The sequence below is a fragment of the Equus quagga genome, chromosome 15 (genome assembly GCF_021613505.1).
Source record: "Equus quagga isolate Etosha38 chromosome 15, UCLA_HA_Equagga_1.0, whole genome shotgun sequence".
Classification (NCBI taxonomy): Eukaryota; Metazoa; Chordata; class Mammalia; order Perissodactyla; family Equidae; genus Equus; species Equus quagga.
The window spans coordinates 27,419,881-27,437,097 of NC_060281.1; the positions used below are offsets into that span (position 1 = coordinate 27,419,881).

Sequence of the window (17,217 nt, forward strand, 5' to 3'; positions counted from 1 at the left end):
GGACCTGACCCTCCACCATGTCTATCCTACAGCACTCCCAGCTGAGCAAGGCTGCCTGGTACAGGGGCTCGGCTGAGCGCCAGCACAGAAGCATAGCAGAGGCCAGCCAAGCCTCCGCTGAAGGCAGATGATGCTGTGGCATGGACCATTCGGGCTCCTGCTTTGGATAGGGTATCTCTTGGGCTAATCTATGGTCTACTCTCAGACAATTGTTTCTACCAACTTTGGGAAACTCAGGGCTAAAGGTTATAGAGCCCCTGGCTGTTTGGCTCAGTGGTTAAGAACGTGAGCTATGGGCTCTGTCTACCTGGGTTCAAATCCCAGCCCTGCTCCTGTGACCTTGGTGGACTACTTCACCTCTATCTCAGTTTCTTCATCCTTAAAAGAAGCATAATAATCCTTTTCACAGTTAGGAGGATTAAGTGAGTTAATCCATAAGTAGTTATTTATGGTGCTTATTATTTAACACCTGAAAGTAATGGAAAATTTGTCTCTGTAGCTGGGTTCAGGGTTTGCATGGGTCCTGGAGATCTGATCCATCTAGAGATTCTTATTTTCCCCCCAGCTTTGTTGAGATATATTTGACATATTGTGTACATTTAGAGATTCTGAGGGGTTGTTTTGGGAGTGAGTCGGGTAGATGATTTGTGGAACCAGAAACCAGCAGACATTGTAGAAAGTGTGAGCCACAAGCTTCTCCTTCCTCTGATGGTCTGTTCCAGAACTTTCCTGACTCTATTAGCCTCCCACAGACCCCAAAAGACTCATCTGTCCAGTGTCCCATTCCCCAAGGGCCCCACTCTCTTCCAGGTCTCTGTGTGTCGTCTGATGTGGGAATCTGGACCAGTTATGTTGGTTAGAAAGAGCGATTTGCATTTTTTATGTAACAGGAAACCTTTGCACCCCCGCAGGGTCCTGCTGGAAGAAGCATGCAGATCGCACATGGTGGGGCTCTGGAGACCCGTAGGGAGGGCAAGGAGGGACAGGCCAGGGGCGGTCGGTTGCTTAGCCCTGTTGGAATCTCTCAAGCAGCTGCCCTCTCCCGCCAGCTGGTGGGGGGGCTGGTGGGCAGCTGTTGCCTCCGCCCCGGAGACGTTGATTTCTGCTGTCTGTTCAGGTTGGCGTTTCGCTGCCCTGGGGCCCAAGGGGCAGCCTAGCTCAGGAGCTGTGCCCTGGGCCCTCGGAAGGGGTGCGACTGGGCTCTGAAAGCTTTCTTCTGACAGGCAGGGGGAGGGCGGCCCTGGGGAAGGGGGCCTGAGGGCAGCGTGGCAGCTGTCAGAGCCAGTGCTAGGAACAACTCCATTCAGCCATTGAGTTCGCCAAGGCACTCTTTAGTGGAGCCAGGGGGATAATCACAGTGGGATTTATTGAGTGCTTACTACACGCTAGGCACTTTACATCTGTGTTAGGCTGAACCATATGCCATTGCCTCTGCTCAACTGATTTTGACCTACTCAAATAACAATTTGGTTCCAACTAAGATTATTATATTAGTTTTCAATTGCTGCATAACAAATTACCACAAACCTAGCGGCTTAAAACAACAACCACTCGTTATCTCACAGTTTCCGGAGGCCAGAAGCCCAGACACAGCATGACTGGCTTCTCTGCTCGGGGTTTCTCCAGGCTGGAATCGAGGTATCTGCAGGGCCTCTGACCTCGTCCTAGGCTTGGGGTCCAAGCCAAGCTTGTTTAGGTTGTTGGCAGAATTCAGTTCCTTGCAGCTGTAAGATCCAAGTCCTGTTTTCTTGTTGGCTGTTGGATTGGGGTGGCCCTGAGCTCCTGGGGGCCGCCCTCAGGTCCTAGCCACCTGGGCCTCTCACGGCAAGCGCGGCAGCCCACTTCTTCAAAGCCGGCAGGAGATTCTCTCCCCAGTCGGCTACTGCGGAGTCTTATATAAAGTGACAGTGATGCCAGGAGCGAGGAGGCAATGATATTCCCAGGTCCCACCCACACTCAGAGGCGGGGATTGTGCAGGCCTGGACACTAGGGGCCGGGAATGTTGGGGACCATCTTAGATTTCTGCCTACCATAATTACTGTATCTTTTTCACCTTACAACAATCCTATGAGGTAGATAACAGATTTTCCCTTTTTGCTGATTAGGAAATCAGGGCTCAGAGAGGTTAAGGGAATCCAAATTCAGTTTCCTCAGACTTCCTAAGGGCTTCTTGAGCTTGAGGATTGGGGTCTGCATGAGGATCACGGGAGGAGCCTGACTACCAACCATGATAAATGTGGCCAAGAAGTAGTGCTCTCTCTCCAGGGATGGGAGAGGCCTTCCTTGCTCAGGGGTGCCTCTGGTTCTGGGAGACAAACCCAGAGGAACTCTGGGGAGCAGAGACCAGAGAGAGTCATCATGGGCTGGCAGCCAACCTTCCATGGCATCCAGACCACATGGTGGTAGCTTACCATCCCTTCTCTCCCAACCCACAGTTCCCCCTGCTCAGACCCAAGGCCATCGCTGGAGATGAGCTCTCATTGGGAAGAAAGGGTGAGGAAGAGGTGAAGAGAATAAAGCTGGAAGGCCTTGGGGCGCAGAGGAACCAGGTTCAGTTAGGAATGCTTCGGCTGTAGGTAACAGAAAATTTGATAGTAACTCAAACTCAAAATACATTTATTTTTCACAAATCACAATGAGTCTGGAGGTAAATTATCTCAGTGCTGGTTTGTCAGTTCACTTTCCATCAAGGACCCAGCTATCTTTCTACTCTGCTGTCATCCAAGTGGTGGGTTTCATTGTTACAAAATGGCTGCCTCTATTCCAGCTATTACAACACATCCAAAGATGAGAAGCAGGCCATAGGGCCAAAGGCCTTTCTCTGAAAAGTTCTTTTTATCTGGAAAGCATAATCCCTTCCAAAATCTCTCAGCGGGCTTTCCCTTCTATTTTCAATAGCCAAAGCCAGGACCCATGCCTGCCTCTAGGTTAGTATATGAGTCAGCTTGGGCTGCCAAAACAAAATACCATACACTGGGTGGCTGAAACAACAGAAATTTATTTCTCACAGTTCTCAAGGATGAAATCTGAGATCACGGTGCCATCATGGTTGAGTTCTGGTGAGAACTCTCTTCCTGGCTTCAGATGGCCACATTCTTGCTGTGTTCTCACATGGCAGAGAAAAAGAGAGAGAGCAAGCTCTCTCGTGTCTCTTCTTAGAAGGGCACTAATCTCATCACGAGGGCCCCACCCTCATGACCTCAAATAACCCTGATTACCTCCCAAAGGCCTCATCTCCAGATCCCATCACGGTGGGGGTTAGTGTTTCTATGTATAAACCTGGGGACTGCACAATTCAGTCCATAGCAACAAGAGACAGGAGCCTGCCTGCTCTGACTTCAGGGCGTCTCCATCAGATACCTGGACCAATGTGGATTCTGTTAGCAGGGGGAGAGTGAGGAATGCTTGCTGGATGGACAGCCATGGCCTCTGCCACAAGGAGCCTTTCCAAGTGACCCATGGCTGCCTGAGCTCCCTGGGGCTACAAGGGGCCTAGTGTTTCGTGTCTCTGAGGCTTGGCTCCTTGGATTTTCCTGCTGTCGGTGGACAGCCAGTGTTAGGTGACTGCGGACTGATTTTCCCAGCACAGCTTGGCTGGACCCCTGCCTACCTCTCTTCCTGTCAGTTTCCTGGGCAAGAAAAAAGACTTCCTGTGATTTCAAACATTGCGAGGTGCCCCTGTTCCCTCATATCACGTGCCTCTGCCGTCCTAGTATGGTGCCCGAAGGGCCCAGGAGGAGAGCTGCATGCCTTTGGGTCTTGAAGAATCCTGGGCAGGACACTAAAAGTCAGTGCACTTCCTGGCTTACCGTCTCTGAAACCTTGGCTGGGTCACTTAAGTTCTCCAACCTCAGTCTCTCCATCTGTAAACTGGGGGGAAGTACTGGTCCTGTCCACCTCCTATAGGATTGTTATGAAGAAGAAGAGATTATGTTTGTGAAGTTCTATATAAACCAGGATGTGCTAAATAAACGAAATAATGATAATAGGCACCAGTAACTGAACACTACTGATGCATTCATTCATCCAGTAATTGATGTTGATCCTCATTTGCTATTGAGAGTCTTCTCTGTGCCAAGCACAGTTTGAAGTGCTGAGAATATGGTGGTGAACAACATAGAGAAATTCTCTCCTCCTATAGAACTCACATTAGTGGGGGTTGGGGGGGTGGGGGTGTTAAACAGGAGTGATCTGATTGGCCTTCTAAAAAAATTTCTCTAGTTGCTGTGAAGAGAGTAGACAGGTTGGGGGTGGGGAGCACCAGGAATTGAAGCACATGACTAGGGAGGAGGCCACTGCAGCGTCCACGGGAGACACCATGGTGATGGTGGCGTGGCGAAGAGTAGACAGATTTGGGCTGTGTTTTTGGAGTTGAAACCTTTGAGACTTGATGAATGGGACAGGAGGGGCACAAGGGAGAGAGCAGTTGAGCATGCTTCCTACACTTCTATTTTAGGCTATTGGCTTCACCACTGCACGAGGCGGGTATGACCCCACGCCCAGACGAGGAAACTGGGGTTCACTAGCTCGTCCAGGGTCACAGAATCGCCATATGGCTGCGTGGAGATTCCAGCTTGGATGCCTCTGAGGCCAGAGCTCATGCCCCAGTGTGGGATGGACGATTATTACAATAATTAATGATAATAAAAATGCAAATAGCCCCAGGAAGGAGAGCTCTCTAAGCCCTGTGCAGTTACTTTTCCGACCTTGGCGAGGTGGCTTGGCAGGGAGACAGTGCCCGCGGGCGAGGAACGGGATCTGAAGGGAGATGGGCGAGTGCCAGGGGCTGGGTGCCAGCGTTCCTGTCCTCTGCGGCTCCCTCCTCGCCTGGCCTGGGATTCCTTCTGCCCGTTAGGGCGGGGAGTGGGACAGGAGGGCATGGAAAGCCCTCCAGGTCTTCTCCTCAGCTGTTCTTCGGGAGCAGCCCATGAGGCTGGGGGCAGGGAGCGGAGGGTGTGAGTGCCAGGGGGCGCTGCTGGCCGGCATGGGCCTGGGGAGCCCCTGGGTTTGGGTAATGGAGGCGCTCCCTGTGGCCCCTCCAGATGGCCTGGGCTTCAGCGTGCAGGCTCGGTGCGCCCCTGGCAAGCTGGGTGACACGGGGCGCCCAGCTCAGCCCGGGCTGCCTGGCCTGTAGCGTGGGGATAATATCTGCCTCCTGACATTGATATGCAGGGTGAACAGGGTGTCCAGGTTAAGCACCCAACCAAGGACTGGGTGCAGATTCTACCCTGGATGAATGTCATCCCCCCCCTGCCCACCGCCCCATCTTTGCCTGCCTGGGGGGTTGGCCAGATGATTAGTGTTGAATTGCTCCACAGAGAAACGGGGTGTTGCTGGCGGGTCCCTCAGGCCCAGGGGGCTCTGTGGGCCTCCTCAGGATTCCTGTTCCTCCCTGATGGTGGCTCCCCTGTGCCCAGTCTGCTCCCCTCAAGGAAGGCCATTGAGCCAGATGGGCAGTGGCGGACGAGGGCATGTGGGCACTCAAGTTTCTACTCCAGCCCAGCATTAGGGGCAGGGAGGGGAGAACATGGGGCATCCCTAGGAGCCATTCACTCTCCACATACCTTTAGTGAGCACTGAATGTACGCCAGGCACTGAATTGCAACTCACTCTGTGCTGGACACTGTTCTCACTGTTTTGCGTATATGAACTCTACTAATTCTCTGAAAACCCCTAGGAGAGAGGGACAGTTATTACCCCCACTTTACAGATGGGGATACTGAGGTGTAGAGAGGCTGAGTGAGGTCATACAGCTAGAAGGGGTGGAGCTGGGTTTTGGACCCAGTGAGGAAGCTCCAAGTCTATGCTCTCAACACCCCTCAGCTTTTCCTAGAGGTAGAAGGGATGCTCAGGGAGGGTTGTGGGGAAGAAGATAAACCATCTTTTCTTAACCTTTTTAGCCTCGTGAGCTTCTTTGGGAATCTGATGAAAGCTCCCCAGAAAGAATACATCCATCTGTACCAATATGCCTCAATTTGCTTAAAGTTTTGGGGGGGGGGTCCATGGACCCCTGTTAAGGACCCCAGGTGCAGAAAAAGCTGAGGGAGAGTGCTCTTAATGTTTCCTTCTGTGCTGTAGGCAGAGTCATTGCTTGGTGCATCCGGGCAGCAGTCGTGGGCTTTGTTTAGAGACAGCCAGGGAGGTGTGATGGTCAGTTCACCAGCAACTCACCCCAGGGGCAAGTGAGTCTCCCCTCAGATGGGGCTCCCCGAGGGCGGGGCCGCGTCCCCCTCAGACCAGGGCTCCCCGAGGGTGGGGCCGCGTCCCCCTCAGACCGGGGCTCCCTGGGTGTCTCCTCCTTTCTCTGACTGAAGAGCCCCAGCTTCTACTACTGACTCTCTTAAGCCTCGCCGATGGGAGACTGTCAGCCTCAGGTCCCCTCCTTTAGCACCAGCCAGGAGCTCTCATTTTGGCCTTCTAGCACTTTCTCCCTTTGCTGGGGCCTTGGGGACCTGAGCTCACGCCCAGTGCGTGGTCGTTCTCCCGCTGCGGCTGAATTGGAAATGATTCCTCCGGGAAGAGCGGGGAGGGCAGGGGCCCCGGCTCTGCTTCCCCAGCCTTGATTTAAGGAACAAAAGAATCCAAACTCCAGGCTGCTGTGTGGACAGCTGAAGGGTTTTATGCTCTTTTGGAGAAAAAATACATTTTTTGCTTGTTGGAAAAGACTTCTCTTTGAGCTCTCCAAAGATGGAAAGTGGAGAAAAAGCACTTATGGTCCAGTCTTTCTGTGCCTTTGTGGTTCCGGCCCTGCTTCGGGGTGGAAGACCTGGTTTCCTCCCCCAGGCTTCTTCCTGGCTGTATGTCTGTGGGTGAGTCACTCACCATCTCTGAGCCTGGAGTGCTCAGTGGATCAGGGTAAGGATCATGTAAGAGCCTTCAAGTGCTGTGTGTGCGTATGTTGTTGCGGTGGGGGAAGCTGAGGCCCTGACACCTGCTGTCCTGACATATGGTATTTGGACAAGTGCCGTCAGGAACACAATGTGTGTGTGTGTGTGTCTGTGTGTGTAGTTTGTTTAAACATGGCTTCTGGGGCCCTGTCCAGACCTACAAAACCAGACTCTAGGAATGGGGCCCAAGAGTCTGCCTTTTTACAAGTGAGGGCAGGGGCGAGTCTGAGGAAGCGAGAGGCCCATTGCTCATGGGGTGAAGCCATCTCAAGGCCAAGAGGGCAGGCTCGGCGGCCGTGAGGCTTCTATCAGGGTAGGCGGGTGGGGTGAGGCATGGTAGGGGGCAAGTGTGGATGAGGTAGAGATCAGAGAGGGGTATAGGGTGCAGGGACCCAGGCAAAGGGGCAGAGGGTCCTCAAGGGGGAGAGGAGAGAGGGAGGGAGGTCAAGGAGGAGCCTGAGTTCGGGGAGAGGCAGGTCTGCTCTCCGCCAGTGGGGGGATCCACACGCACTTCACACTGGGGCGCTGGCAGTGTATGTGTTGGGTCTGGGCTTCCTCGGACCGGTGAGGGTAGAGATGGCTTGTGTCACCCATCCCGTCTCTCCTTCATCACCAAGTGAGCCTGAGCACCCACCAGGAGAGTGACTGCCCTGCTCAGCACTAGGCCAATGATGACTGACCCATGCGATGAGCCTCACTATGTCCAAGTGCCTCACAGCAGTCCTGAGGGAGCAAGTGTTTTCAGTCCCACTTTACAGATGGGGAAACTGAGGCACAAGGAAGGCAAGTAACTTGTCCAAGCCTGGGATGTGAACCCAGCCCATGCACTTAAGCATTAAGCTCTACAGCTAACAGGAAGTAGAGTGGCGGGCCCCGAGCATGACCAGGCACCATGCAGGAGGGGAGACAAGTGCCTCGCTCACACTTCTGGCCATTCCTTTTGGTCTTCCTTCATCCATCCAATTCGCAAGGCACCTACTGAGTCAGTGCTGGGCTGGCCTGCAGTAGAAGCGGGGTCCCTGCCCTGGAGGAGCGCACAGCCTGTGTGAAAGAGAGATGCACCCCTGATTTTGCAGCCCAGGGTGTACTGAGTATGGCTGCACACTGCAGGCCAGAGAGAGCTCGGGAAAGGGGCGAGGAAATGGTTGTTGGTCAGTGTCTGTCCAGGGAGGGCAAAATGGAAGAGGAAGGACAGGAATGGGTCTGCACAGATGCCGAGGATAATCTCAGCAGACTGGAGGGAAGAGGGTTTGCATTACCCTCAGATGCCACGGCCAGGATGGCCCATGCCCCAGGGCTCACTGAGAGTCCTGAGGTCACTGGATGGGGAGCCACCAAATCTAGGTGGCTGGATTCTATTTCTTAGTCAAGCTGTGTGCCTCTTGCCCAGCTGGAAGGGTGAGCAGGGCCAAGAAAAGCCCACTTCTCTTTGAAGATAAGACTCCTTCTCTCTCTTTCTCTCTCTCTCTCTCTCACACACACACACACACACACTCACATTTAGGCTAAAATCCAGGGTCTCACTCTCTTTCTCACTAGCCTAGACATGACTAAACCTGCGTTCCAGACCCAAACTTGGACACCCAGACCTTTGAGAAGTCAATTGACCTCTCTCTGAGGCTCACATTCCTGATTTATAAAGGGATTGGAGAAGGTGACCTCTGGGGTCCCTTCCACCTTGAACATTCTAGGATTTTATGTAGTGATAGAATTTCATTATAGAATTCAAAGACAAACCCCAGCACTTGCTTTCATAGAGAAGTCCCGCCCCCCAGCCCTCTTTATTGCTTTCCAGCTCCTCACCGTGCCTCAGGTTCCACCACTGTAGAGTCATCTTTGGTGTTAAGGCTTTTGTCCTTTGTTTAAGTCAAGACAGACGCTCCCGCCCCTAAAGCTAGCGCACTGCAGGAGGAGGTCTGCCCACCTGGGTGCGGATGAGCATGTGTGAAAGTGGGATCTTACCTGTCTCCCCTCCCCTGCTGCCTGCTTTCCAGAGCTGCCTTGGGCATCGGTTCATCCCACGCTCCCTGCAGTGGGCTGGGAGGTTTATCCGATGGTTTATCTGATGGTTTTCACTGGCTGGGAGCAGGTCTGGTGGAGGAGGGTGGGAGCCAGCGAGGGGCTGTGTGCCTGTGGGGTCATGGAGAGCTAGCCAGGGCGGCTGCTTTTGGGGAGAGGCCCCTGAATGAAGAGACTGGAATGGAGGATGGGGATCCGGGGACCCCTCTCTTGGGGACATCTCCGGGATTCTGCTCAGGGATCAGAGCTGGGGTGATTCACCATCTGGGGCCTCCCCCGGCAGCAGGAGACACCATGTGCTGGCACCAGGTTGCTACTGCATCTATCTGTCTGTCTGTCAGTCGGTCTTTGTCTCCCACCTCAGGATTGGGGGCATGGGCAGTGGGGTTGACTGTGGGGTCAAGTTGCCCAGTCAGGTTGTCACACTTGATGGCTTTGGTGATGGTGACCCAGGGTAAAACCTCCTTCTAGACCTTTCTGGCTCTACCACTGCTTGCTGTGGGGTGTGGCCACTCCTGCCTCTCTCTGGGCCTCAGTCTCTCCTTCTTCAAGGAGAAGGTGGAAGAGATGATCCTGAGGGTCCCATCCAGCTCTGATGTTTGGGGTCGGCTGTCAGGAAGCTACACAGACCAGTGTCGATTGTTTCTCCTCTCTGGGAAAGGGGTTCAAAGGGCACAGGGGCCTGTGGGGGGTGTGGGAGGGCATGAGGGGAGGTGAGAAGACCCCTGGGGACATCTTTGAGGGAGATGGGACAAGGCTGAGTTGGCTGGCAAGGGCAGAGCTTAGCTTTAGGGCGTGTGGGAAGCAGTCAGTAGCTCGCACAGGGGAAGCTCCCAGGAAGCTCCTACAGGGACGGGGCATGAGCGGGGGCATGAGCGGGCTACCCGAGTCGACAGGGCCTTCAATGGGCAGGTCTCCTGGTGGGCCCCTGGGGCTCGTCCCATTGGGCCCTCTGGGAGACTGTGGGACACACCTCAGAGCTGTCCCCAGGGTTGAGGGGGCGGCAGTGAGGAAGCAGTGCATTTCTCCCCCAGCTCCTGCCCATCTTGCTTGAGGGCTGCCCTGGGGAGCGTCACCTTCCTGGTAATTGCAGCCTGGCCTGCCAGAGGAAGCCCTCAGGAAAGAAGCAGGCGCAGGAGGAAACGGTGGGTGGGCGTGTACAGGATGAGGAGGGCTGGGAGGTAGGGGAGGGCATCAACAACCTTCAAGGCTGTCACGATGGTCTCCCTTGTACAGATGAGGAAACGGAGGCTCAGAGAGGTTGAGTCACTTCCCGGCCAGAAACCAAGTTTCCAGGGGCTGTGTTGCTTCCTGACAGCAGCAGGTCGCTGTAGAATGAGGGACACCAGATGTGCAGGACATCCCCCTCCCTGATGTCCCTCTGCCTCCACTTTCTCATCTGGAAGATGGGATGATGCCTACCAATGCTGATCTTGCAGGGCAGGGTAGGAAGATTTGCATAACACTTAGGGCAGCGCCTGGTGGGGGGGGGGGGGTGGTTTTCGAGGCGTGGGAGATGGGGGATTGCACAGAGGCGGGGCAGGAGGGGCTCAGCACCTGCCTGCTCAAAGACTGCTCAGTCCCCAAATGTTGTGCCCATCATCTTGCTGTAGTGCCTTCAAGTGAGATTATTAGGGCCATGTGATAGCTCTGGCCTTGACCACAGAAGGACCCTGTTCAAATAAGTCTGCGTCCCCTGGGAGGTGTAATTCATTAATCCATCAGCACAGATGAGACGATGGAATAAACTGTCTGTAAGCAGAGCCCAGAGAGAATGGGACACTGGATGGAGACATTTTGATTGCTTGATTTTATTTTATTTTTTTGAGAGACAGAGAAGTGGTAAGAAGAGAATTTCTAGAACAGGCTAAGACATTGGGCAGACTGGGATTTGGGCCGAGAGCGAGGGGCTGTGGGACGCGGGGCACCAGGGTACACAGAGTGTGTGGGGGGATGTGTGTGCAGGTGTGTGTGCACGTGCGTGCATGTGTGTGTGTATGTCACTGGTGTGGGTGGGGGTAGGGAGCACCACACACCCCAGGGAGGCGGAGCTGAGGAAACTCCAGGGCCCGCAGACTTTAATGAGCGCCTAATAAACATGTGCAGAAGGAGCCGCAGCTCTCCCTGTTTTGCCGGAGGCCAGGCCCGCGGCAGCCTCGGGGTCTCAATAAAGGCCTGAATCCCCCGAGATCGCCTCCTCTTCTGGGCTGTGCTAACTCCTGCTCTCTCCCCCTCTTTCAGGAACCTTTTGGACAAAGACATGTTTTCCAAGTCTGACCCACGTAAGTCCTGCTCTGACAATAATAACAGTGACAACAGCAGCAACGTTAGGACTGATCGCAGCAGCCAACACTGGAGCCCTTACTGAGCACTAACTATGCGCCAGGCACCGTCCCAGGTGCATCAGGCGGTTGAATGTTCCCCCGATACTGTCCAGAGAAAGACAGCTGGGGGGGTCTGACCCTTCCCAGCCCCTGTGCTAGTGAAGCCTCGACACAGCCGAGTGGGTTGGGGGGGGTCAGGGTGTCTGGGGCCGGAAGGTCTAGTCCCAGGGAAACCAGTGCATTTGAGAGCCCCAACTGGCTGTGGTCCGAGGGGATGGGCACTGATTTTGGAGCCTAGGGTTCTAGTCCTGAGCAATGCCACTCAAGTGTATGACCTCAGACAGGTCGTTGGCCTCCTCTGAGCCTCAGTTTTCCCCATCAGTAGAGTGGGGCTGATGTTAATAGTAGGTCTCACGAAGCTGCTTGGGCTCTAAAGGGACAATGCATGTTTCAGAGGCTCTCTCCGGCCACACCTCTGCCACCCAGTCCTCTGTCATGCCCACCTGTCTACCTGCCTCACACTTCACACTTGCTCTGGCCTGGATGTGAATGGTCCCTGCCCCCTCTCCTAAAGGGTGCCCCTCCCAGACACGCCTATGCTCTAGGTCTGCTTCTTCAACCCCACCCCACGCCCACCCTCCTCCCCACCCCTACCCAGGCCAGAGTCTCCTGAGGTGCCCTCCCTCCGGGGCCCTCCCCATCTGGGGCCCCACCTTCCTCCTGGCCTGAGGTGCTAACCCTTTTTTTCTCCTCTCCCCACAGTGTGTGTCATGTATACTCAAGGGATGGAGAACAAGCAGTGGCGGGAGGTAGGTAAAGCCGCTTTCCCACTCTGGTAACATGGGCCTGTCCCTGATTGTCTGTCTGTGTGTTTGTCAAACTCTGGAGTTATCCCACCTGATATTTCTAACTGCGGCATCTAAGCTCCCCAGGAAGGACAGTAAAGTGTGCAGAGGTGGAGTGTTGTCCCTGCTGGTTCAGGAAGAGACTGAAGGTGGAGGGAAAGTACCTGCCGTCGGGGAGCCCCGGTCTGAGGGGGGACGCGGTCTGAGGGGAGACGCGGCCCCGCCCTCGGGGAGCCCCGGTCTGAGGGGGGACGCGGCCCCGCCCTCGGGGAGCCCTGGTCTGAGGGGGGACACAACTTGTCCTCAGGGAGCCCCGGTCTGAGGGGGGACGCGGCCCCGCCCTCGGGGAGCCCCGGTCTGAGGGGGGACAGAGGGAGTCCAAGCCCACCAAGATCTCTTTGTCTGGTGGCCTGAGACCTGGTACAGCATCTAGGATATGCCTTGTCCACAGTAGCCTTCCCTTGGTTTCTGACTAAGGTGAGCATGGCTTCTGTCTAGTGATTCCCTGATCAGAAACCGTCAGTGACTCCCCTTTGCTTTGAATCAAGTCCCAGCTCGGTAGCCTGGCTTCCAAGCCCTGCCACAAGCCAGGACCACCCGCCTTGCCAGCCTTGTCTCAGTTCCGTTGTCCTCACGGCGCTCCGTGTGTCTTTTGCCCCTGTGGTGGTGTGTATGAGGAGAGGGCGGACTGGAAGGGCTCACTCTCAAGAATCACAAACTGTTCATGGGTGGCTGTGAGCCTCCTAGACCTTCATTCTGTTCCCCTCCCAGCACCCAGAGGGATCCTGTTAATACCCAAGTCAAATTCTGTCCCTCTGCTCAGAGCCCTCCAGTGGCTCCCATCTTGCAAACCCATAGTCTCCATGATGGTCCACCTGGCCCTCCACGATTAACTTCTTTCACCTGGCTGACCTTGTCTCCTACTGCTCATCCCCTCCATCACTCTACTCAAGCCACATCTGCCTCCTCCCGCTTCAGGGCCTTTGCACTTGCTGTTCCTTCTTCCTGGAATGCTCTTTTCCTAGATGTCCCTGTGGCCCCCTCACACCTCCCTCAGATCTTAACTCAGATGTCATCCTATCAAGGCCTTCCCTGGCTACCTAATCTGACATTTCAATCTCTCCAACACACGTGCCCGTTCCTGCTTAATTTTTCCTCCTTATCATTTTGTGCCACAAACCATAAATGGCACTCTGGTTTGCTTACTTATCTTGTTTGTCATGTGTCAGCTCCATGAGGGCAGGGATTTTCATCTGCTTTGTTCACTGTTATATTTTAAGCCCCTGGAATGGTGCCCAGCACACAGTAGGTGCTTAATAAATGGCTGTTGAAGGAATGCAAGGAGTAGGAAAAGGAGCCAGGCAAGGATGTGGCAGCCATAGTCTCGTTCCCATCTCTGCTTCCTTCCTCCCTCAGGCCTTCTGTGTCAGCTGGTTTTCAGGTGCAGAGAGGAAAAGGGGGAACCCAATCAAAGGTGAGGGTCTTGATGCCCCTGGCTCCTGTTTGAACAACAGAAGTAGCAGAACTCCTTACTGTTGGAGAAGCAGGTCTGGCCAAGCAAGGATGAGGTTGAAGTCTGGGGGTGAAGAATGTTCTCTTCCGTAGTCGAGGAGGTAGGGGCGGATTTACTGGGTCTCAGAGCCAAAACTGGTTTCCTGTGGCCTTCGGAGCTGTAGGAATTGAGCTCACGCCTTCTGGTGATCAGAAGTGGCACAAGGCTGAGACAAGAGGGGATTTGACCTTGGCAGCCCCACCCCATGCCCTTCTCCACCTGTACCTGCGAAGTCAGCCTGTGGGCTGTGGATGGGGTCTCCACTGAGAGAGGGACGCTCCAAAGCCTAATGGGGCCAAGGCAGCTCCGAGAGCAGAGGGACAGGGGCCAGTTCCCAGGGCCTGCAGAAAGGGGAAGGGAGAAGAATGGTGCCCGAGATGACCAAAGCCAAGAGCCCATGGTGGGGTAGAGGGGCTTCCCAGAGGACATGACGAGAATGAGAGTGGCCAGGAAAGCTTCTGTTCCTCTGACTTTAGTAAGGAACCTCCCCTGCCTTGTTAGCGGACTGCCTGGAGCATCGCCTGCCATGCTCCCTGCTCCCCCTTCTCCCTTCCCCCTCCCAGGCTCGGCAGAGGCAAGAGGCTGAAGGGGGTGAATTTTATCCATAAAATGTATGGGAAATATTTCCACAGGGGCTGGGCTAAAGTTGACTTTTTTGCCCTCTCCAAGACTCTAAGTCAATTAAAGTGTAAACCAGATTGCTGGGGAAATGTTTGGCCTACTTAAGTGAACTAATTACTTTTAAGGCCTTTTGGCTGAGCTTCATAGAAAGCAGGAATGTGCTAATGTCTTAGTGATTCATTCAGAAAAGTCTGGAAGGGCCTCTTCAGAAGGGCACTGCTCCACTAGTCATTAATTGCATTCTGTAATTGAGACTTGTCTCCCTTTGGGTCAGGGTCCCCATTTGTCCACGTTGCATCTTACCACATGCACCCGCAGGGTGGAGCAGAGGAAAGGTGTGAGGCCTGGGTGTCAAATACATCTGTGGAGGACCTGGAGCAGTTGCTTAACCTCTCTGTGCCTCAGTTTCCATTTGTATAATATGGGGTAACACCTACCTTGTAGGCCTGTGGTGGAGGAGAAACAACATGATGGACATAACATGCATGGTGCATAGTCATTGCTCAGTAAATATCATTGTATAGCATCATCCAGAGTGTTGGGGGCCTTGCCGGTCACTCCCCCCATTTCAGCCACTATTTGCAACAGTAAGCATTTATGAGGCGCCTGGGGAAAGAGGAAGATGGTCAAAAGAATAGAGCTTCACTAGCAGCATGAGCTGGAACTAGGGAGTTTGCAGCCTGGAGGGGGAGAGTCACGTGCGTGAATAATTTTAACAGAAGAAATGGTGAGAAGTATCGATGAGAATAAAATGAGAGAAGTTATAGCCAGAGTGCCATGTTTGGCTAAAGCACTTTGATAGCTCATTAAATTTTTTTAAATGGAATTTTAACCTAAACACAAGCCATCTGGCTAAGGGGTGCATGATGTGGAGCAGAGGTGAATCTGGGTCAGAAGGAACTTCCAGGATCATCTGGTTCAACTTCCACATTCTTTTGAGAGGGGCAGGATTGGTCTCAGGTGGCGGAATCAGGGTGCTAGACCCCAGAGCAGTGGGAGCATCCACTTGGAGGAGCTGATTGAGCTGGGTTTCAGTGAAGCCGGGGGACATGGCACAAGGGTCCAGCAGCAAAGATGGTGGTGTAAACAAAGGCACAGAGGGCTGCCTGGATGAGGTCAGTCTGGGTCCTGAGTAGTTGGGGGATGTAATAAAAGGCTATTTATAAAGCAGTGGGCGAGGTTTAGGGAAACCAATGAGAGGTGATGAATCATGGGGCTGGCAATAGTGGGAAGCCATTGCTACTCCAGGCCTGAGGGGGGAGGGGGAGGGGGTGGTTCCTGGAACTGCAAGGAGGCTTCCTGACAGGAGCAGAGGCCCTCAGTGGAGGACACGGTCAGCCCAGCCAACCTCACCCTCTTGCCACCCTCTGTTCCCCTGCCAGCACCTCCCACTTGTGGAACCCCACTGGAAAGACCTAGGGCAGGGAGCTGTTGATGCAGTCCACATGAGCCAGCCTCCCAGGCACAGAGCAGGGTGGAGAAGGGCCGGGAGTGGATTCGGAGGGGCAAACGGAGACCATCCAGAGCAGACAGTGAGCAGATGAGCGAGGCTGGCGGCGTTCAGGGTGAGGCGCTGGCAAAATACAGGAAGAGGCACCTAAAGGGAGCTCATGGCTGTCAGGCTGAGGACAGCTGAGGTCATGGGGTTAGAATGTCAGAGCAGGAGGGTCCCTAGAGTCAAGGAGACTGACTCCATTTACGAGAGGCAGTCAGCACCATGCGCAGCCTTCAGGGGTGACTGGCAGAGCTCAGCCACATGGGTACCCCTAGGACACAGGCTTCAAGCTGTTTCTGGAGAAGGGAAGATGCACTCAAGCGTATCGAGACCCTACTTCTTTGCCTGATTCTCTGTGTGACCCACAGAGAAAAGCATCAGCGATGGAGAATTTAAAGAAAAATCCAGATCTCTCTCTATGGAACTGCCCCTGGGATGGAAGACCGCCTTCGCAACCAAGCAGGAACCAATTCTTACCACTCCACCTGCTAGTTCATTGCAAACGTCTGTTAGCAGCATCTTGGCTGAGAGCTAATCATCCTATGACCGGAGGGAGTCAAGTGCAGGCACAGCAGTTTCTCCAGGCAGGGCCTAGACTCCAGAGTTGCACAAGGCAGCAGAGGGATGAAAGCTGTTCTCGTGGCCCCTGGCGGCTGGGTTTTGGCTGATTTTAACCATTCGGGTCATTTTAATGCCTTCTGAGAAAGCTCCATCTTCCTAGCACCTAAATCTGTCACTGCATTTTATGAAAATTGACTCAAGATGTAATTTTCACCCAGGAAATGGAGCACTATTTGCATCAAGGTTTGCCAGGGACTTCTGCATGTCCTGGGAAACGCAGGCTGGCCGGGCAGAAAGAGTCCCAGAAACGCTCTCGCTGGGAAGAGGGGCATGATAGGGCGAATCTCGTGGTTTCCCATTTGAAAAGGTGGGGAGGGTGATCCCTGCCCCTCCCTTGCCACGTAACTGTCCTGGCCAAGGGCCCCTTGCAAAGGAGGAGATGGGTATCACAGAACCTTAGGATGACCCATACCACCTGCAGGGCGTGTGGCCCCAGCCACCACACCCATACCTCCCTGCTAGAATGCTCAGTCTATTTTTGAGTAACCTCAGCCCCCTGAACATTTTAATACCAGCTGGGAATGACAGTTCATCTCTAAATATTCAGAATGATCTTCCTCGGAGCACCTTGATATGTGCCTCCACGTAACTCTGACTCAGTGAGCATGTGTTGAGCACCTACTGTGTGCCAGGGGAGAATGCTGGGACACAGAGGGGTACCAGACAGTGTCTGAGGCCAGAGCAGCTCACTTTCAATTCAGGGAGGTAACAATAACAGCAATAATAATGCTAATAGCAAACACTTACGTAACAGTAGTGTGCCAGGCACTGTTGTAAGCATTTACATGTAGTAACTCATTTAATCCTCACAACAGCCCTGTGAAGAAGATATCATTATCGTCATCATCATCAT

The 17,217-nt window shown here is 53.9% G+C and overlaps 1 protein-coding gene across 3 annotated transcripts in view; it reads left to right on the top strand.

The window, feature by feature from the left end:
• CPNE5 (copine 5) overlaps positions 1-17,217 on the top strand; it is an 85,919-nt gene that overhangs the window by 3,609 nt on the left and 65,093 nt on the right. For all 3 annotated transcript variants that reach the window (XM_046638752.1, XM_046638753.1, XM_046638751.1), the window contains exons 2-3: positions 11,148-11,188; positions 11,993-12,039. In XM_046638752.1, the coding sequence (XP_046494708.1) occupies positions 11,148-11,188; positions 11,993-12,039 (88 nt within the window). The remainder of the gene's footprint in view (positions 1-11,147; positions 11,189-11,992; positions 12,040-17,217) is intronic.